The sequence below is a fragment of the Siphateles boraxobius genome, unplaced genomic scaffold (genome assembly GCF_051911475.1).
Source record: "Siphateles boraxobius isolate OS27281-9 unplaced genomic scaffold, OSU_SipBor_1 26, whole genome shotgun sequence".
NCBI classification, from domain to species: domain Eukaryota; kingdom Metazoa; phylum Chordata; class Actinopteri; order Cypriniformes; family Leuciscidae; genus Siphateles; species Siphateles boraxobius.
Window position 1 is genome coordinate 18,517,423 of NW_027508876.1, and position 23,454 is coordinate 18,540,876.

General features: G+C 37.1%; 1 protein-coding gene across 2 annotated transcripts in view; it reads right to left on the reverse strand.

The window, feature by feature from the left end:
• Positions 1-1,044: 1,044 nt before the first annotated feature.
• Positions 1,045-23,454, reverse strand: part of ctdspla (CTD (carboxy-terminal domain, RNA polymerase II, polypeptide A) small phosphatase-like a) — a 35,809-nt gene continuing 13,399 nt past the window's right edge. Inside the window, exons 2-8 of one of the 2 annotated variants that reach the window (XM_077244614.1) lie at positions 14,010-14,167; positions 12,104-12,136; positions 9,803-9,904; positions 6,771-6,827; positions 5,277-5,369; positions 3,561-3,746; positions 1,045-1,977 (exon numbers count right to left, since the gene is read on the reverse strand). In XM_077244614.1, the coding sequence (XP_077100729.1) occupies positions 1,852-1,977; positions 3,561-3,746; positions 5,277-5,369; positions 6,771-6,827; positions 9,803-9,904; positions 12,104-12,136; positions 14,010-14,167 (755 nt within the window). In that variant the 3' untranslated portion in view covers positions 1,045-1,851. The remainder of the gene's footprint in view (positions 1,978-3,560; positions 3,747-5,276; positions 5,370-6,770; positions 6,828-9,802; positions 9,905-12,103; positions 12,137-14,009; positions 14,168-23,454) is intronic. The other variant, XM_077244615.1, reaches the window with a different exon arrangement.

Sequence of the window (23,454 nt, forward strand, 5' to 3'; positions counted from 1 at the left end):
CCGCTTAGTTTTACTGCATTACTTAAATAAGCATTAGGACGAACCTTTAGGATTTAGGAGTATTTTTTTCACTACTGGCATATATCAGCGTGTCCTTCCCTCTCAGTGCAGAACACACATAGACAAACATTCATGACAATAGTAAAGCACAGATATGAGTCATTTCTAACAGGAGCAGCCCTACATAAGAGAGCTCATTTTCAGCTGTTCCTTTCATCCCCCATCCCAGAGACACCTTAGGCAAACATCTCTCTGACAGCGCCCAAATTCAAAATATCATTTTATACTCTCAAACACAAACGACCCATAAAGCTCAAGGTCATGTGATTCACAGAGGTTTCTAAGTTACCATATTTGGATATTCTGGAGCTAATCATTGACATCAGGAACTACAGACAGTGTAAATATATTGTAAAAAATCTTAAATAAACGTTTCAATGGGTGAATTAACGGGTTTTATTTAAGTCAGAAAAATTATTTAATGACTAAATCAATCTGACTACATAAGGCTACACCAACAAAAAGTAATTTTTGTCAGGTCAAGTCAAAATATTTTCCTTAAAGCGGAAAATAAACTGAGACATAAAATATTAAATATTTGTGAAAATGTAAACAAACATCTTACCTCAGACTCCAAGGTCAACAGATGTATAACTCAATGTATAAATGCACAGCTGACCGCCTCCACATATATTTTCATGGTTTTAAAAACGGCCTTTTCCAAAGTTTTACCACCAAAAATGACTCTTTACTGTCACAGGTGGCCTTTTAGTCGCTTCTCTGTAAATGAACCGCTTAAGGTTTATGGCAAATCATGCATCAAACTAGTCGAGCACACAGTTTGCTCATTAACTACACAGCCCACATTTCTGTGGACACAAAATCAATCTTGTTGAGGAAAACCAAGCATATTTAAATTCACTGTTCTGTAAAGATCCTGTACAATGGTCTTACTGTGTGTAATCCGCTCGTGGCTTCCCAGCATCCCTTTGAAACTTACTCAAGTGTAATGCACACAAATAGACACAAACATGTGAGCCATTCTTTATATTGATTGCATCTTTTATTTTGATAATGAAGATTATAAATTTCAGATCCTGACATATTGGATTGTTGATTACCGCTTTTTTCACAATATATGTTGTATTATTAGTTCAAATCACAGTTGGGTAATAGATGCAAACATTTCTTTTGAACACAATGCAATATTTTCGAAGGCATAAAATAGCCCAAGAAAATAGCGGCATCATCTTTCGCTCGATAATATCATTCAGTCCAGTGAAATCTCCTGACCGTCACCGTAAAGTCTTCATGAATTTTAAAAGACTCATTGTTTGCCTTGGTCTTACAGTAAGTGTTTGTTTAAAGGTTTCGAATTGTAAATATGCAGCATACAAAAACTAATTTGTGTCCACATAAAAACAACAGTCAGAAGGCACTTTGTTTGGTACAAGAGAACGAGAAAAAATAAAATCACAGTTGCTGGAACTACCGATGACGCCACGGAAAAGACTGACTGCATAGCCTGAACAGAAAAAAAGTTCAAAGTGTTTTCACGCTGGTCCAGAAAAATAGCACGTCTTGTCGTTTCTCTGTTCTTTTTTCCTGTTAAATATACTCAAGGATAGTAAACTCTTGTGTTTCTCTTAAAAAGATGACGCTTTGTTTTCTTCATGAGTGTATATATTTGCTCGCCAAGGAATATTGTTGGCCGTTGGTCCACTGAGAGAGATAAAGAAGAGTCTGTTGGGTGAGTGGTGTCCTCTAGAGGCCAGAACTGAACATCGGCTCGACCCGAGATGGGGAGGGGGAGGGGAGTTTGTGTTTGCAAGGCAGTGCTGGACCCGTGTGCTACCTGGTCCTCAGGCTCTGTAACACACCGTAAACGTCCGTCTCCCTGCTCAGGCCTTCAAACAGTGGCAGTAAATCCAGCAGCTCGGTGTCTGTCATGTCATCAAACCACGACTGCACCGGCACCTGCAATCACAGAAAGACACTTTAAGCACAAGCACATAAATTAGTATTCAAGCAATATAAATTTATTCTTATCGAGAACCATTTGGTCCCCTAATAAAACACCCTTAAAGGGATAATTCACACAAAAATATTAATATAATGTTGTTCCAAAGGTGTGTGACTGTCTTTCCCCTGTTGAACTAAAATAACATATTTTGTAGATGGTCATTCAGATTTGGAACGACATGAAGGTGAATAAATTATGACATATGACATTTTTGGGTGAACTATTCATTTAAGAAAACAATTTCCCTTTAACAGTAACCAAGATTGAGTGAATTTCATGAACTAAATGATTGACACTTTATTGAATCCCGAAGGAAATTCAAGGCATCCAGTAGCTTATACAAGAAAATACAATACCAAATATACCAAATATAAAAAAATATAGAAAAAATCAGTGCCAACGGTCCAGTATCACATTCAAGTATAAAAATATATAAATGTATATATAAACACAATACAAAATGTACGGGATAGATATGTGTAATTAAGGTAATATGAAGAATAAAAATGAAAATATATATGCAAAATAACAAATGTGGTTGAAAGTGTACAATAAATACCAAGTTCTGGCATGACACTCTAGATGGCGCAGGCTGACAGGTCCTTAACTCATTTGGTAGCGATCGCATTTTTATCTACATAGCGCAGCTGATTGGTTGCTGTTGCATCAGCGGCCAATGATCTGCAGCTCAAACATTCAATGCCGGTAGTGTTGCTGTTAGCAGTCTGCAACACGCTTTCAGAAACCCTCCACCTTCCCCAGCTCCACCTGTACAGATCTGCTACGGGGGTTTACGTGTATGTCTTACATGCTCACAGCAATGTCTGTGAATGTATCGGCAGTAGAAAGTCTCTGTACTTGCTCTGCAGCAGCGGTAGCAGATCTATTCCGCCAAGACCAAATACATTAACATTGCCATGATAGAACTGTGTAAAATAACTGAAACTTGATCTGTTACCTTAAAAATGTCATAAAAATTGTCCCCTATAATATTGAAGTTCTTTCTTGATTCAGTTTACTAAGCCGTATTGAGATTTTGATTTTATTCCGATTTATCGCGCAGGAGGAACTGTTGACAACAGTGGCAGATAAAGGCATACGTGACACAGCAAACCAACTTATTTAGCCAACTGTGTGCAGTGTCTTGAGAAGAAGTCTCCACCATCTCAAAGATAACAGGCTTTAATAAGCACCTTTGGCTCATTAGTTTGAATACAGAATAACACCTTCCAATCTAATAAAGAGGACGGATGCGAGCAAGTGTAGGAGGTGACAGCTCTGAGGTAGGATCTGTCTGACTGCGGTTTCCTCCACAGGTCTCTTGCTACAGTCTATAATTGATGAGAAGTTTTGACAAAGGAGTGCAGAGAGCCAGCGGCTGGGTTCTACCTCATTAGTTCAACTGAAAAAAATGATTCTAGGATAAAAGACACATTCGCACACAACAGTTTTAGGAGTCAACATGCAGCCTATATTATATAGTAAAAGTGTACACTATATATATAGCAGGTGCGGCCCACAGTGATACAGTACATACAGCGTTCTCTGGATGGAAGATGTAGGAGGCAGGTGAGTTGTCCACTATGATGACTTTGTTGAGCTCCCGGCCCAGTCGGCTGAGGTCTTTGACGTAGTTCCCGCGGTGGAACACGCAGGATTCCCTGAAGAGCCGTGCCCTGAACACACCCCACTGGTCCAACAGGTCTGCTACAGGGTCAGCATACTACAAGACCAAAAACAGGGACAGCTATGAGCGTAGCACACAAACAATACAGCAAAACAATATAAGATTTATAATATTTACAATATAATTACACTATCTTTAATATTTAAAGGGGACCTATTTAGTTTTGGGGTCTACTAGAATAGGTTTTCATGCTTGATTTTTCAAAGAACATTATTTTTAAGATGCTGCAGCACATCTCTTCCAAATCTGCCAATGATGCTCTGTTTAGTTCCTGTCTTTATGAAGCCCCTCCCTCTCCCGTACACGCGTTCATGAGAGAGTTGAGCTCCGGTGGAAGGGTGACCTCTGACCCCACGTCTGACATAGGCGTAGCGTAAGCTCAGGTGAGAATTGTTTATTAAGTTTTAAATATTGATCTTTTTTCTTTTCGTATGGATTACTTTAAAGATGGATGGATGCACTTTTTGGAGCTTCAAAAACTCTGCATTAATCAATGCCATTACAAAGCTGAGAAGAGCCAGGATATTTTTTTAATAACTCTGATTGAGTTCGGCTGAAAAAAAAAGTCATATACACCTAGGATGGCTTGAGGGTGAGTAAATTATGGGATAATTAAAATTTTTGGGTGAACTACTTGTTTAAGTACTGAGTAAATTTATTTAACAACACTTACTATACTTACTATATAATTAGGGCTAAGGTTTGGTTTACGGTTAGTTGCATGTGCATCATTTACTGTTATTACAACAGTAAGTACATGTGGCATATGTAACAAGGGCATTGTAAAATAAAGTGTTACCAAAAACAAATTTTAAAACTGAAGCTGAACTGTGTCCTAATACTGTAGATTAATGAAGGCAGAGTGTTAGTAGTACTCAAGAATGCTATTCTTTAATAATAATAATAATAATAATAATAATGAATAGATTAATTAAAACACATAAACAAAAAACAAATCATTAAATAAATTATATATATATACACATTTATAAAAACATGAAAAGCTTTTTCAAAACTGGGATAAAGCAACATTAAAATAAGATTTAATTCTATTCTGACGACGAATTAGTTTTCTTGTTGCTAAAATTTAATGTTCTACGGAAATCATTTTATATAAACACCAGAGGAGCATAATACATCATTTCAAAGAGATGAGCGATTAACTATGCATGAACCAAACTTACCACCGACAGACTTTATGACTCATTTATCCACACATAGCTTTTTATATAGATGTATATAAATCATATAGAAGGGTGAAATCCCTCTCAATAACATTATGGTCCTCTGTTCCACCTCGAGTATCTCACAGGAGATCAGCTCTGCTGACTTCACTTCATCACTTATTTGCATAAAGTTAAACTTTTCTTAACTTTGTTGAGTCACCGAGATGTGCACACATTGCATAGCAATGGTAATGTTGCTAATGCCACTGAAAAATCATCAACTTTTATTGAAAATGACTTCCCTGGCTATAAATAGAGTCTGTAAAATATTGACAAAATATTGACTAGAAATGGATCCGATGGTTTATATTCAGTGTGAAGAAACCTTAGAGAGCCTTACCTTAGCCAGGCTGGCTGTAAAAAGAACACATTCAAAGAGTTCGCCCATTTTCTGCAGAAACTCATCCACATGAGGCCTCTTCAGCACGTACACCTTCAGACAAACCAAATAAACAGCTATTACTGATGGAAACAAATCACTTCTCATTCCTGGAAATAGACAGGGGAGACGCTGACACTGAACTTTCAACAAACCTCTTCGTAGCTTTTCAGTCTTGAACTTGTCGATCAGTTGCTGTAACCAAGTGCAAGTAACCAAGAACAGGCCGACCCTGATCCACAAAGCCTATCCTGGATTACTTGAACCAGGTATCAGCCAATTCGCAGATGTACTCCAGCAACATATGAGCCATATTGACTCACACACAGACTTACAATCAACACAATTCAGACTCCCCTTAAGTGTGTTTACTCTGAGCTTTCGGCTGTGTTCAGACTGCTGACATTTGTTTACTTCAAGTTAGTCACCTCGAGCTGACTACATTGCACCCAACGACTCAAGGAGAATGATAAAAGAAAATAAGCCCAGATTCAGACTGTGATTCAGCATGAACCCTTCGGGTCCTCTCAAATATTACTTTTTCTTAAGAGATTAAAAGAAAACTGAATAAAAATATATAAAGCCTCAGAGGACACATGTTGGAAAGAGGAAAAATCCTTAATGCTGATGTCTTAATATGGCAGAAAATCCACAGAACAGTGAGGTGGCCATCACTAAGATGTATTTTATGTTATTATTTTTACAGTAATATTCCGGGTTCAGTAAAAGTCAAGTTAAAAGGATAGCATATGTGGCTTAATGTTGATTACCACAAAATGAATTTCTACAGTGAAAAACAGTAACAGATCTAATGGGACTTTTAATGTAATGTTACAGTAAAATACTGTTGTTGTACAAATGTACAGTTTTTGGAAATTTTATAATTTACAGTAAAAAAATGACAGAACATTTTTGGCAACCACAGCTGCCGTTTACCCTAATTTCACTTTTCGTATAGCCACAACATTTAATTACCATGTTACCATGATTTTAATGTAAAAAAACAAACATTTTCAGTGTGAAATTATATAAAATTTTACAGCATTGTTGCGATGAAAACTCAATGTGGTAAGTGGCTGTAATAAAGATGGTTTAAACTTTACGGCTCAAATAATGCACCAGTTTTAACAGAATAAATATTGTAAGGGCTTTTATAGAATTCTAAGCTTCACATTTATGCTTTAAAATCCTCCAAAAATTGGTCCCATCAACTACCATTGCAAGTGCCTCACCTTAAACCTTGATTAGGACGAGTCACAATTCTATTTATTTTTTATTATCCCACAAATGCGGACGATTGATCTTATCTTGTATGGAACCCAGAATATTTCTTTAATTTCAATAAATGACAGCAATTGTTGAGGTTAAGTGACACTGAAGTCCAAAAAACAGTCCAGATTCCGACAAAGTGTGAACTTTTACCCATGGCCACATTTGAACCCATTTGCACTGTACCTGATGAACTGTTCCGTCAATCTCCACAGGGACTATAAAGTCTGCGTTGCTGATAGGCTGCGGGCACAAAACAGGAAACCACACATTAGGAGTCTGCTTGAAACCGACTGTAAGAATGTTACAGCTGTATCAGCTCAGTGTTCTCTGAGAGAGAGAGAGAGAGGGAGAGAGAGAGAGAGAGAGAGAGAGGCATCCATCCATCGCTTCACAGATACCTGCAGTCAAGTCTTTCAGTTAGACTTCTTTGAGCTGTAAGAGTGTATGTGCATGAGCGTGTTTCTGACAGCTGACTGCATGGAGCTGGGAACGGCAAGCTTCTTTGAAAAGAGACTTGATACGCGGAGGGAGGAGGAGACGTGCTGTTGAGCGAAGGAAGGCGATGAAAGAAACGCAGCGGGAGGCTCTGAGCTCTCGTAATGCAAAGAGAGAAAGGGAAAGGGAGATGAGAAGAGAGAAAACTTTTGCTCGCTGGGACTTGTTAAAAACTGATTGGACGGCAGAGAAGGAGGCTCATCCAGAACAATGTATGCATCCTGAACAACCTCAAAACAAGATCAATTTATACATTTGATCATTTTAAACAATTTATTTTATATTTCATTAATATAACGTTCTTACCCAATTGGCATATTTCTTGTTTTAATGATTTTTTTTTTTGTTGATGAGATGATTATGCTTAAAAAACAAACAAGCTACTCATCAATGGGTCTAAACTTAAAAGTTGAATTCTCTGAAATATATATATATACACACATTTGCTTCAAGTAAACTTATCTTATTTTAGGAATGTTTAGATTTTTGTTTTTTACTGGAGAAAAAGATCAAATAATTTAAGAAAATGAACTTTCTTAGTGGACACAGTTTCTAAATGTTTATCTAGAAATACAGTGAACACTTTTTTTTATTACTGTTTTAGTACTTCAATATCTAAATATTTAATGAAGGAACTGATTTCAGATCCGTTTTCAGTCAACTGATTTACACTGGTCAGTTCATTATATGGCCAGCAGGAGGAGTGTGTGATCTATACTCATGAGGATTGTGACACTATAGCTAGAAAATACAATCTTGAATCCTATTACCATATCTTTTTTTTGTGTAACTGTGAGCATTTTTAATGTGATATGTGTGTATGTGTTTTGGTGTAAGGGTGGGTGTTTTTGTGCGTGTATGTGAGGTTGTGAACGCGCACAAAGGCATGCATCCCTTTTTCTGGGCCTCTTTCTCTCAGTCACCGCCTTTCTCCCTTCTCTGAGCGAAAACAGGAGCTGCCAGGCAGACATTTTAAAGGAGGACAGGCTTTGCTTTAACAAAACACAGTTATTAGTCTTCGAGCAAACACATTCAGTATCTGTCGCTGTCTTTCTCTCTTGGGGGATGCATCCAGCTGTGGAAGACATTAAGCTAGATGTGTGTACATATGTAAATGTGGGGTGATTGTGTGTAATCAAATGGCCACAGTCGTTTATTTAATCATATGTGTGTGAGAGAGAGCAGCATAAAACCAAGATGCATAGAAGTGGGTCACTGCACTCAGCAGGTGGCTCCCTGAAGCATGTACTTCCTAGGGACCAGACAAACATTTAGTCTCTGAAGAGGATTTAATTCACCCAGGACTTAAAATCCAAACCAACAACCTCAAAATACTACCAGTGCCTTCTTAGGTTGCTCAAATAAATCATATGGCCACTTAAAACTACTGTGCAGAAGTGACCCCGCCCCCCCCCCCCCCTGAAATTATTCATGTTACAATTGGCCGCTTTAGGTAAATAACTAGAAGAATACAGTGCAGTAAAATGGTAAAACTATTGGCACTAAAATAACTGGAAGCAAATGACTGCGGAAGCCTCGCACATTCAAGTAACAAATGTCAGCAATTGTCAGCAATGTCTTTTATATTAAAAAATAAGGTTTTAGACCATTTGGATTTGTCGCGTCTGCTTTGGACATGGTAGAATGTTTTGCTTATGTTCCTATTATGCTATGAAAACATTATTTCTGAACATTCAAAGCGTCCAGTTTTATTTTATTTTATTTTGCAAACACAAAATAAAATAAAACAGAGAACAACATTTTGAATGTTCTCTGAACGTTCTGAAACAACCCTCATCCTCTCCTTGGGTCAATTTGACCCAAAACTCATTAAAAATGTTTTTTAAAAATTGAGTGTTCATCGGAGTGGTTCAAGACCTTAACACTTTTGTCACACTTGAACTTGGAATATACACAAAAAATTGACTGGATTCGAGGAGTTTATGTGGTTGTAATAAAAAGTAGCAAATCTATCCCTCACGGGTCAATTTTTTTATTTGCCCCAAAAATAAAAAAAATCTGGCACAATCCAGAACTAACTCACACACAAATGAAGACATGAGGCTATAGAACATCCCCAATGCAGAACACACTCACATGCATACACACACACCTAGGAACCCATTAAAATGAATGGGGGGTGCAGACTGCACACAGATATGAATTAGTTAGATTTGAACACATTTACAATGCAGAACCAAAATCTAGTACTTTAAACGTATACAGTAAAAATTAAAAAATATCCAAAGAAATTGAATACATTTTTTAAAAAAATATTATCAAAATTAAATTATATAAGCTTTCTGGACAAAAAAAAAAAGAGCATAATTTTAGGGCTTTGGGTCATTTTGACCAACGAGGGACACTTTTGTCACAAGTACGGGAGGATAAGGTTAAAAAACAACAAAGACGTTTCCTTCACCACAAAGGATAGTTACGGCACTAAATTTAGCCAAAACAAGTTATCTTAAGAGGCAGAATAAGATGCCTAATTTTATTGAAAATGCCTTAAAAGGCTCCCTATGTAGGCAGCTAACTTTTTTTTTAACACAGCCATAGTCATCTTAATTTTTTCAAAAGTCAGCCAATATAGAGGACGGCAATGGTTTCCAAAGTAAAACTGATTAGCTATGAGTTATATTAATATGCCATGTATTCACTGCTATATGAAATATCATAATAACATAAATTTGTGTTTATGTATGTGTAAGCACAAGTACCTTGAAAGAGCTGTGCACAAGGGTCTCGTCCAGGTCAATGACCACACAGTTCTTGCCGTATTCATTAATGCTGACCTCAGGCAAGAGGTATTTGGCTGGAGGCTGGAGGAAATAAGGCACAGATGAATACAAGGTAGAGGGGAGCAAACAGAGGATAAAGACGCATGCTTATCATAACAGCCAGACATTCGGAGTTATAATCAAAAGCTACGGTCTCTCCTCCAATGGGACACAACATGCACTGGAGATTCCTCTGTTGTGGTCCAATACGCATCCCAAATGATGTACTGGGATCTGGTGATTTTGGATAACCTTGAAACAATGATTACAGCTCTGTGTTAAAGCGACTGGTTTGGCTTCACTTCCAAGTCATGTTGCCTAAGCACAAGCTGCCTCTGTAGACGGTCTGCCAGTAACTGGAAAGAGATGTCCTTTACTAAGCCTGACCTGATGGAGACAGATGGACTTGAGAGGGAACAATCGGTCCCCACATGGATACACAAACAAGAACACACACACACAGTCAAATTTATGCCTCTCCCATGAGTACATACAATTACATCATTACAGTAACTCTATGGTTAATCCTTTAACCATAATTGTAGCCTCATGCTGTGTCAATCAATCCTAACATTCATTTAATGGCTTTCAAATGCTTTACAATTCATCACTTGCTTGAATTATGATTATTTGCTTGCTTTGAGTGAAAAATGACAGGCGGTTTGTGGTCCTCCAACTTAACCTTTGCCCCAATCCAGACACCCAGACACTTTCAAAATGCATTAATGAGAAGATGTTTGACATCATGCTGTTGAAAATATGAAACTCATTATTGTCAGAGCGCGACGATCTGGAAACAGGCAGTGAGACATTCCCAGCTCTGATCTTAGAAAACACCCATGGTTTGATTACAATTACTGTGAGAATGAAACCTCCCGCCAGCATGTTCTCAGCGAGGATGCTGGGTTTTTGCTGAGCAGGCAGAGGTAGGTGAAGTGTGTGTCAGGATTTGGGTCTTCCCTATCTCTGGCCCAGCATGGAGGCCTGGCTCAGATCCGCAAACCTCTCCACACGCTCTTCCTCTCTAGCAGGTGCAGTGTGGGATAGATTTTAATTTCGGAGACTGCTGTTGTCCTTCAGTACAGCTAATTGCAATCAACAATATTATGACTGTATAATCGGGTAAAGAACAACATGAAATGCATTTAAAGCGACAAAAGGAAAACTCTGTCATCATTTACTCGACCTCATGTCCTTCCCAAAAAGTATGACTCTTCAGTGGAACACAGAGGAAGATATTTTGAATGGGGGGGGGGGGGGGGGGGGGAGTCCACATACATTAATGTAAGCCAATCACTGTGTTTAGTATTCGACTGACTTTCATTGTATGAACAAAAAACTGTTGAAAATTTTCAGAAGAAAGAACAGGTTTGGAATGACATAAGTAACCAATGACAGACTTTACCTTTTTAGGTAAACAATTTATTTATTCGTTTGTTTGTTTCAGGGACAATACACATTAATAATACATAAAATATGTGAAATGCACCAGGATTTAGCTAAATTGGCTAATTTTCATCTGTAGTATTCAAATTCTGTATTTTGAGTGAAATACAATTAGAAATAATAAAGGGCAGTTTCCTCACACTTGCTGCTTTGGTTTTGTCAGCAGCAAAGGCACAGTTATTATATTTTGATGAAAAAACATTTCACCCCCTTTAGAATAATGTGCAACGATGTGGACAATAAGACCAGGGACATTTACTGAAAGTACTGATTTTGATCAAAACATTCTAATGAGATGTTAGCTGTGCGTGAATGTTTTCTGTACGGAATAAAAGTAGATGCAGGAAAGGTTTGCACTACAGGACATTGCAAATTGTATTGCCGTGGACCGTAGGCCAGTGACAGGCTTATGTTAAATGATATTAAAATAAACCAAACAAAATATTGACTTTTAAAGCCACTTTTTGTAATATATATATATATATATATATATATATATATATATATATATATATATATATATATTCAATGCATTTGTTAATAATCTTCATGATTATTATGACTATTAATTCAATTAAAATGTTTAATCAATTGACAGCACAAGTTTTAAATCGCTCTGTCATTTATACACAATATTTGGCTGTTATCCAAGATACTGCTTTTTAATTTTTTTATGTATGGTAATCCAGTAAAGGTGCGAAACGCACTCCAGAAAAACAAAGCCAGGCAGGTTTCTCTCAATAGAGAAAATATATGCATAAGCATGCACCAAAAAAAACAAAAAATAATACATACACTGGGAATAGGGATGACCTGAACCTGATCACACTGAAAAATAAAACCAGACAGACAGAAAAAGATTTAGAAAGACAGAGGGGAAAAAACAAAACGGGGGAAAGGGAGTAATCAAAAAAAAGCACAAAAAAGCAAAACAAACACAACACTGTAAAAGCAAACAACACAACAGCGATTACGAACAGTTGTACGTGGTTATTACATGACTAAGAAACACACAGGCATGCTGACAAAAATCACATCCTTGTTCACAGTGTAATCTTGTCAGGATTCTCTCTGTGAGGGCTGGGAAACACATGGGTTTCATTTAAAGTATCTGTGGGTCTAAAACAGAGCAGCTTAGAGTGCATGCACATGTAAAATGGCAGGACATTTCTCAGCAGATCGCGAGGCTTTCACAAGCAAACATTCCCAGTAACGCGATCTGATTCAGATCCATTTATAGCTGCCTGTACCTGCTTTGGCAGCACACATGAGTGTTTGTGGAGAGCCGAGGCTTAAAGTTTCACCATGGACAGTGAGGTCATTTCACACGGTACACTGCCCAGCGTTTGTGTGTACGCGTGTTTGGATGTGTTCAAAAAATAGAAAGAAAAACAACAAGAAAGAAAGTGAGGGGTAAATACTTGGTGAATAAAAAGTCTTATGAGAACAAAAGTGTCAGATAAAAGGGCATTAAAGCGAGTATTAATCAGCTGGTCATGTGATCTCAATATTGCGGCCCCCATGAGGTGGCCTGCTCCATGTAAAATAAAATAAAACCACTTTTATTAGCCCACTGATGGACTGATGAGTCTTCATTAGGAGTGTGCTAGTGCAAAATTAAATTAAATTAAATGATAAAATTAAAAAAAGATTAAATAGGATGGCCCCTTTACCATAAAAGAACAGTCACACAGGGATCAAGTGTCAGTACATTATATATGTGCACCATCCCAGTCTAAAGTTTTATTTAAGATTTATTGGAGTTCTTGGTTGTGTTTCCTTCAAGCATCGATTATGTCTCAGATTTTTCTTCTAAGATTAAAATAGAAATTTGTTTGTATTTAATTTCACCAATACAAATTTAAAATCAATGTTATAATAAATTTGGCTAATCTTTATCTTTAGCAAAAGTCAAAATTTTCAGTCAATTTGATTCTGTTCCCAATAGGAAAAACAACAAGATCTCATTTGTGCTTTTTACTTTCCTTCTTGGTGACCTGCTTTTAAAGATTGCTTTATAAAACTGAAAACAGCGCAAACACGTTCAAATAAACAACATTTTCAGCGTGCGCAATGCATTCTTAGTGTATTCCCCCTTAAGAGTACATAGCGAATGGCAGAAAAAGAGAAAGAAAAAGCACGAAAAAGAGGGGAAGGAACAAACTGGGCAGCAAGTAATCAATCTCAAAAGACACACATTTTATTGGAATTAAAGAACCAGTTCAGGAATGTGTGTGTGTGTGTATGTGTGAGTGTAAGTGTGAGTGTGTGTGTGTGTGTGTGTGTGTGTGTGTGTGTGTGTGTGTGTGTGTGTGTGTGTGTGTGTGTGTGTGTGTGTGTGTGTGTGTGTGTAAACTGAAGAATGTGTGTGCGGGGAAGCAGGCCCATCATTTCTAGAACTGGATGGTAAACATCACAGCGAGTTCATCGAGTTCGGAACAGCTGGAAAACTTTGCGGTATGGACACGGGAACAGCGTGCACAGAGCCTGCATTCGGGCGCAGCTCACAAACAAGAAGAAAAAAAAAATCTCAGCTAAACCGAGAGAAAATGAGCAAAAGTTGCTAATAAACAGACGTTATTCTGAGCTGACACAACATTAGCAATTCAAACGCAGTAAACTAAACTGTCCAATTTCATGCATCCAGTGCCAAAGATTTAAGCCGTTAAAAGTGCCGTTAGAGAAATATATGAGGCCTCACCTTTGCAGGGCTGCTGTTCTCCTCGGCAGGTGGAGGGAGGGAGCAGGTCTTGTTGTTGGTGGCTGGTGGTTCTGCATTATAGTCCCGGAAACAGCAGAAGAAGGGACTAAAGATACTTCTGTTCCTGTGTTTCTTTAAACTGCTGTTGGACTGGGAGACTGTGACAGAGAAAAACACACACACACCACGCGTTGGTCACTCCAATGTACAAACTGTTCAAAACATCTGGGGCTTTACCTTCCCTGCCCTGTAACTTAAAACCCGTCGGCCTCGCATACAGCGCACATTCACGAAGGAGGTCGTAATGAGTGAAAAAACAACGGTCTGTTGGAGTTTGCTTATTGGTTACTGTGTAAAGCACACATGACCGAACAAGTGTGCAAACAGCTCCTTTTGTGTATTATGGTACACAGAACGCGTCTCCATGGACGACTCTGTCACCTTTGCCCCCTTGCACTTGCACGCCTGCTGTTCTGCGATTGTATTTCATGAATACAACTTAACGTCATCGTGCACAGCAATATATCTCAAGTACCCTTACACAACCAGCATTAAAAGCTCCCACAAATCGGACATTGTAAATGCTGATTGTGTGAGGAAGACATGGTTAAGCTGATGGCAGTGAGTCTAAAATCCTTTTTTTTTTTTTTTAACGAGTCTGTTGCGAGTGTTACATCAGGTGAACGCTTTATAGTTGCTATGCAAACATATGTATGATGTCAAGGATCAAAATAAAATAAAATATATAAAATACAAACAAAAAGCAAAAGACTAAGCAAAAAACTAAAACAAACAAATAAAATAAAATTATAAAATAATCTAAAATAAATGCAGAACCTTTCAAAATAAAACAAAAACAAAAAGCAAAAACAAAAGCAAAACACAAAACCAAAAACAAAAATGCAAAAAACAAAACAAAGCAAAAACCAAAACCAAAAAGCAATAAACAAAACAAAAAGTAAAAACAAAACCAAAAGCAAAACACAAAAGCAAAAACCATAACTAAAGCTTTCCTTTTGAAGTAACTCTTTTGCCCATCTCATAATAACACTCTGGGTATGCGCACACATTTGCATGATATTTTGCCCAGCAATTGCAGGAACTACACAAATAGCACTAAGAAACAAAAAATACGGAATATTTCCAAAGTCACATCACTTGGTTGCACTTCAGTTGACTCGCTTGGCAATAAACAGAGAAAAAGACTGGATAACAAAAACTTGCTCTCTTTAGGTTATCTAATGAGGCCTGCAGGGCAGACCAGGTATTGTTATTGGAAGAACAGGTCGCTTTTGACAGCAGCAGAAGTATGGCAAAACAGAAGAGGTGAGAAAAATAGCATTTGGAAAATGTATATTTTATATTTTCCCTTTTAAATTGAGTAACAATAGGCTCAATCACTGATGACTGAGATGTCGGTCTAGATGTCTTGTGACCTGCTGCATGTTAAACTGGCACGGTACAGATTGGGTTTCACGTTATCCAGGTCAGTCGTGAGGGCCAAGTGCTCTCCAAGTGTTACTACACCTTAAAGTGGTAACAATCAACCAATTATACACCTTCATTAAATCAGGAACTAGTACAGAGCAGTACAATTTTTTGCAGGAAGACTTGGTTCAGCCTATTATTGGTTAATTTAAGATGGGGTAAATACGATTGCATTTAAAAACTCAAACTTTTTGTGCCATTGTTGGTCTTGGCCAGGTACCGTATGTCTTATCCAAATACTTTTAAATCTCAGCGTGTTTAGCCTCCTTACATAAAGGTTAAATAAAAATAAAACCCGTGAGCCAAGCGGGTCTCAATCTCATAATGGAAGAAGCATTAGGGTAATAGCTAACAGCATCTGTCTGATTACTGCTATTGGAAAACACATAAGGTCACAGAACATCAGACCATGAGGAAATCCGCTTCCTGTGGCCCGATACAGCAAAGAACTCAGTCCAGCCCAAGAACATTAGTCTTTATGATGATCCCCAAACCACAAGCTTTGGCTTGAGCCATTATTAACCACCTGTATGAGAACAGCAGGTCACTTCTGCTTATATTTTATATAAGGCGACTGCACAACATGTGAAGTCAGTGTGATTTAAAAGGGGGGTATTATGAAAAATAAGAATTTCCTTGTCTTGTTCCTTTTTTCTATTTATGCTTTTTTATATACGGTCACAAAGCAAATGTCATTTATTATATGAGAGCCCACGTGTCCAATATTCAGCATATTTGTAGATACTGCTTATTTTACATACCAAGACAAATCCTAACATCCAATCATAACAGGTCATTCATACATAGAGGTCTTATAGAAAACCCTGTTGATGGAAAATGGTCATGTAAAACAAAAGTTTGTTTCGGTGGAAGATGCATTAACTAACATAATAAAATACTATAAAAAAAAAATTTAAACTAAATGCCACATGAAAGCAATGTCGAAAACATGTGCAAAAGATAATAAAAAGTACATTAATAAATAAAAACATTTCCACAACTGCCTCATTTGTGTTCTCACACGGTATGAGAACAGAAACTTGAAATTAGCATTATAAAAATTTATTCTCTCATATTTTTCCTTGTAAAAATTTGATGCGAGATCAGATCACTGATTATAGACTATTTTGACGAGTCTCAGCAAAATATGAGATATATAGTTGAGACCGAACCGGCGACACATTTGCAATTATTGCTGTTCTCTTTACATAAAGGAACAGTCACACAAGGTTTGCACCATCCCAAATAATAATAATACAAAAAAATTAAATGAAACATTCTGTATTTTTGAGAAAAAAAAAAACAGTGTTTATAAACAGATTGTAATGTACTTGTGCAACACTAATTTTAAAGATGGTGTGGGCGTCACCAAAGACAGAGAAAGAGGCACTAGACCCTCTGATTTTCTATCTTACTATAATTACCTGTCAGTTGACAAGCTCTGAGGCATAACGAGACGCAAACGAGCCGGACAACCTTCAACACCTTCTCATTAGAGTCACAAATGATTTGCTATTATCATCCGATCGTGGTTGTATCTCTCTATTAGTGTTACTTGATCTTAGTGCTGCATTTGACACCATTGACCACAACATTCTCTTAAATAGACTAGAAAACTATGTTGGCATTAGTGGAATTGCATTAGCATGGTTTAAATCATATTTATCTGACCGCTATCAGTTTGTAGCAGTAAATGACGAGATGTCTTATCGATCACAAGTTCAGTATGGCGTACCACAAGGCTCAATACTAGAACCGCTGCTGTTCACTCTGTACATGCTACCTTTAGGAGATATCATTAGGAAACATGGAATTAGCTTTCACTGTTATGCTGATGATACTCAGCTCTATATTTCTTCCAAACCTAACGAACCTCACCAATTCACAAAATTATCGGAATGCATAGTTGATATCAAAAATTGGATGACTAGTAATTTACTACTACTAAATTCTGAAAAAACAGAGATTCTAATTATTGGACAAAAACTTCCACACGTAATATCCTAGAATACCGTCTAACACTTGATGGCTGCTCTGTTAAGTCTTCGTCGTCAGTTAGGAACCTGGGTGTGCTCTTTGATACCAATCTTTCATTTGAAAGTCAAGTGTCTAGTGTCTGTAAAACCGCATTTTTCCATCTTAAAAATATATCTAAATTACGTCATATGCTCTCATTGACAAATGCGTTCCACAACTAGTTCATGCGTTCATGACATCAAGGCTAGATTATTGGAATGCTCTACTGGGTGGTTGCCCTGCACGCTTAATAAACAAACTACAGCTAGTTCAAAACGCAGCCGCTAGAGTTCTTACCAGAACCAGGAAGTACGACCATATTAGCCCGGTTCTGTCAACACTGCATTGGCTCCCTATTAAACATTGTATAAATTTTAAAATATTGCTGATTACTTACAAAGCACTAAATGGTTTAGCTCCCCAGTACTTGAGCGAACTCTTAACGCTTCTATAATTCAATATTAGGCTGCTTAGATTAGGTCAGCCGGAACTGGGAACACTTCCCTTAAATCCTGATGTAATCGTTACATCATAAGAAGAATGGCATCTACTCTAATTTTAGTGTCTTTGTTTATCCCGAGGTTTTCCCGCAGCCTGCCGTATCCAGGCCGTTTCCAGATCTGACGAAGGACTTTCGCCTGGACCTGATGACAATGCAGTGCTGAAGTGCCAACTAGCCTTTCCCTATGGAGGATCCCTATACCACTCTACAGATAAAGCGTTGTGGAATTTTTCGGTTTGCATATCTACCCAAAGTGATAAGATAAAATAAAACTCTGCATCAAAATTTATAGACAAGACAAGTAGTTTGTTTAGGCATGGTTTGTAAGGCATTACAAACCTACGCACATAACTATAGAATCAATTCTTAATGCGCATGTGAACGGCATCAGCGTCTATCACAGGTTCACGTTTAAAGTCTGTTTTGAGAGAACGGTGTCGTCTTAGCGGCCCCTAATTTAATAACAAATGATCATTTAGACGGAAGTGAATCAATCAAAACTGACTTTAGCTGGAAAAAACATTTTTCAAGAACCACTATAAAACCAAACCAATCTCTGTTACCTTAAATTATATGTTTATCTCTGTAAAGCTGCTTTGAAACAATCTACATTGTTAAAAGCGTTATATAAATGAGGATGACTTGACTTGACTTGACTTAACTTGACACAGAAATGCTAGGGTGATTTAATACTATATTTTAAAACATAACTACACTCTTGAACAAAGTTCTCAAGCTTATAATAATGAGTAGCCAAGTCTATACTGAAGATATACCGTCTGTCATAGAACAAATGGTACAGTCCAACCTCTTTGCTCACATTCCCAAAACACCGTTCTTGTGCGATCCCTCCCTCCCGGGCCTCCATTTTGAGACTATTTTCCCGCCTTGATCGTCTGCCCTACACGGCAGTCTAATAATATGCAGGTGGGAAGGACACAGGAGGGAGAGATGGAGGGAGGTGGGCCAGTGCAATGAAGCCTGTACCCTTTACCAGCCCTCTGAACAACCATCCGTCCAACACAAACAGGGTTTTCTCCAGAAGCACTCATACAAACATACCCATCTAAAAACATATTCTCTGGTTGACCACAGGAATGTGGCTGGAGTCAGTTTGCATGGCGGTAATTTCCCTGCTACAGCGTATTCTATTCAAATTCAACCTCACTTCACTAAAATGCAATCATTTGTCTAACAAAGTAGAGATTAGGTCTACCCGATTAATCGAAATACTGGAATCGCGACATGGCTTACCGTGATTAAAAACGCAAAGGCTGCAATTTGATTAAATGTTTCAGAGTGTATAGCTGTACACAACCAGCTCTTGTTCTCAGTATCTCAGAGTGGCTTGGCTGCATACAAATAAAATCAAATTTTTTTTATTTTTTATTGAATTTATTTATGTTGTGTAGCCTATTAATTGTCTCTTTCTACCAGTGTTATTATAGATAACTAAAACTATAACCAAAACTGATTTTTTTTTTAATTCATCACTAATAGAATGAACCAATTAACCAATTTTACTTTAGCTAGTTGCCAAGGGTACTTTTATTATTTTAAATTAGTTTAACTTGATGTTCTAAAATAACTAAAACTGAGATTAAAATGAATAAAAACGGCAGACATATTAAAAAAATATATACTAATAAAAATGTCAAAAACATACAACAAAATTACTAAAACTTTAACTGAAAGTAGAAAGAAACTGGAAACATAAAATCAATTCAACATATTGATAAAAACTATAGTATCTCTATGATAATAAAAAGATAGTGTTTTACATATATGACTATATTTTAAAATTAAAGGACATATTCTATTCTCATGTGGCACATTTGTTTTTTTATTTATTAATTTAGAAGAACATTTTTCAACAACAGGCAGTTTTTTTCCTAAGATTTCTATTATGTGAATGATCTTTTATTATTGATTGTTATGATTTGCAGTTTGAGTTTATAACACGCATTTGGGAATGCAACATGTGCCAACCATCTTCACAAATGTGTAATGAAAAGCTTTTTTAATTCGACTGTAATCAACAAAAGAGAAGCATTAAGAGCTTGATGGTTAAACGTATGAATTTGAAAATTAAGAAATTAAGACAGCCATAAATATTAGAACTGTTATTTTACAGTAAAAAAAATAAAATATATAAATTTATATTATTATTATTAATATTAAATATTAATAATGTATTGTTTTGTTTAATATTTTTATTTAGTATAATAATAATTATTAGTATAGTCATTTGGACATTTAATGAAATCTTTTATAAAAAAATGTTTATGTTAAAATGAAGTTCCTCTTACTCTGTGTACTTTGTTGGTTGAGTTGTCATACCTCCAAAAAAGATTAATGAAAGCTGTTGTGTTCATTTTGATTGGTTGAGCCAAAGCATTTTTAGAGTGTAGTAGAGCTACCAATAGGGTTGGGAATCCAGTTCTAGAATCGAATAATTAAGGTCAGGAATCGGATACTTATTATAAAACAAAAATGTCAATTCCACTTATCGATTCCAGAGTGTGCATTTTAAACCATTCAAGCCAAAGAAGATGTGAAAGATAACTCAATTCGTCTCTTCTTGCGCTTGAACGAAACAAAATTATGACAAAATATCCTCGTAAACAGTCAATTATGTCTTAAGTGAACGTAAACAGTTGAGAAAGAAAATGAATGTGTAACAGTATATTGGATCAGTGCATTAGGTATTAAAATTACAGCAGCCTATTAAAACCTGCTGCCATCTGTGTCATTACGCTTAATCAAAGAACAAAAGACAAAGAAAATCACTCACTGATCTTGACTGAACAACTTGTAACTTTAATAAGGATTAATCTATATCTTGTTTATAAAAAATAAACTATGCAGTGTTATTTTGCATTTGACTTCAAAGTTATATTTATTTGCGCTACTACTAATTTGCATATTTGTTCTTATTGTGTTACTGACTGTTTACTTGTCTTTAATGTGTAAAACTTAGTTCTGTAGCGGTACATGCTCGGGCAGATTCGGCTTGAAGTCGTTCATCCTCGGTTGCAGCGCCGCGCGCGCTGTTACAAAAGAAGCCGTGCACACAGCCAAGCGAAATGGGGTCTTGCCAGTCTTGAGGACGCAACGCGTCATATTTGCCCCGCACACCTTCGCGCTCGTGCGGACGCGTCAAGTTTAAACAAGGCTTTACTCCGTGTCAGCGCACGCTCTGATCGGTAAATGGGCACAGACCTCTCCCGAATCACCTCCAGCAGTAGCAGCCTTCGAAGCACCACTAACTCCGCCTACGTTTCCCTCGTAAGCTGATATTAGTATTTAAACATTCTCTATGATAAAAAATGTGTGTAAAAAATATTTCAATAACACGCTTTTGGCGGTTATAGAGTTCTAATGACGGTGTTCAAATACATAACATTAGACTAACGTTAGCCATGATTCAGAACACTAGTTAGTATTTATTTGAGATACATTATGTTTTTTTATTAATCGAGCAGCAGAAAAATTAGTCGTTAGATTAGTCGACTAATCGAAAAAATAATCGCCCAACTAATCGTTTAGTTAATAATCGTTTACCCCAGCCCAAGTAAAACTTATATTAGTTAGTCTAATTTATTAGTTGGCTGTTCATGCTGCGGATTTTTGATATCTAAAAGTCTTAATTTCTTTACCATATTGGAATCAAAACTTGGAATCGATAAGAATCGGAATTGTTAAAATTCAAACGATACCCAAACCTAGCTACCACAGGAGAAAGGATGAGTGTGGAGATAAAAACCCTGACGGCCCTAAAATGCTGATGTTTGATTGACAGCTGTCTTTCTGGTAAATCACAATGCACAAAAACAGAATTGCACAGGGAGTCGCAATATGCAAATCAAGAGTTGCAAAGACAAATTCATACTGCAGTTTCCAGGTTAGCGAATGGAACTCTGGCTGAAGCTTTGTTTTCATGGTGTGCAGACCATTCCCACAGTCTGCGAGTGAGGTAATCCGATGCAGAACGGTCACATGGGTGGGTATGGTCTCTTTGCTTTCACAGTCAAAAGAGGAAAGCAGAGGAAATTCCTGACATTCCTGACAGGAAGAGATAATAACCCTCTGACCCAAAGCGTGGAAAACTGCCCATCTGCAAAGAACATAGACCCCCAGCTTCATTACAAGGGTCAGAACTAGCTGTAGTCAGTGTGTTTGTGATGGGAGAGTGGCGTAAAGTAAATGGGGGAAAGGTTAAATAAGAGAGGAATACAGAAACAGAGAAAAGCAAGGGCCGGTTTAAGCATCAAACGTTCGCTCAGCTGTTGCTTTAATAATTAAGATGCTCAGTCCGCTGTGAGCAAACAAAGAAAAAAAAACAAGTTCACAAATCTGTTTGTGCCCTTGTTCCGAAAGCTGATCCGAACGAGGAAAAATGAGAAAGAGATTAACTGTATATAGATCCTCTACACTGTATTATCTTCCTCAAACCATTCCCTCAGGCTGATTTCTTCCCTAATTAGCCAGATGAGTAGCGAAGATCCATCATGGGTTTTTAAATGTTTGCATATTCGGTGTGCTGCTCACATTGTCTGTCTCGAGTCAGTTAGGATGATGTAAACCAGAGGACATCACAGAGGAGACAGCCGAATGATGAAGACCAAAATGACTGTTGAATGTTCAGTGAACTATTCCTGTAATAAGGTTGTTTTTCATGTCTGCATCTCCTAATCCATACTATAATTAAACTGGAATTGGAATGGAATGAAACTGGACTTTGTAAGCCTTTTGACTGAACGATTAAAAGAACTTACTACACTTGGTCAGGCTGTTTGTTTTGTGTGCAATCAACAAATAACTTACACATTTTTATTTAGAAAGTTATTGTGTAATCCTCTTTGATATGCTGCAAAAGACAGTATCACTCAAGCTTGTGAATCCCGTGTGAAACTACAGTATGCTGTGAAAATCTTCCCTTTCAAATCCCTTAAATATCTAGAGCTCAAGCGTTGTATTTGTATTACTTGGTATAATCCAGTGTTCTTACCTCATCACATCCAATTCTAAACTCAGCTAAAATTGAAAATAATATTATATTTTACCATGGTGCTGTAAACTTAACTTCAGCATTAATACCAGTGCAGGATACACTACTGTGTTTGTTGTTTTTGATAAGGAAACAATTGCCGCCTCTTACTGTGATGTCAAGTAAGCACTTGTTTGAAGCCTCTCGTGGGCCTTACCAATAATCAGTATCAAAGTACTTGTTTAACTTTGGAGATAACTAGCACTTATGTTTAAATGGAGCTCTGGAAGGATAAAAGAAGAAGTGACGACAGTCAAGGAGAGAAGACCAGGCCTGGACTTTATGTCAGAGTTTTGTTTAAGTTAATGTTTTACTTTCGTTTTGTTATTTGTTTATTTTGTGATTTGTGATTGTGAAGTTTTACGCTGAACGTTTTCTGGTTCCCGCCT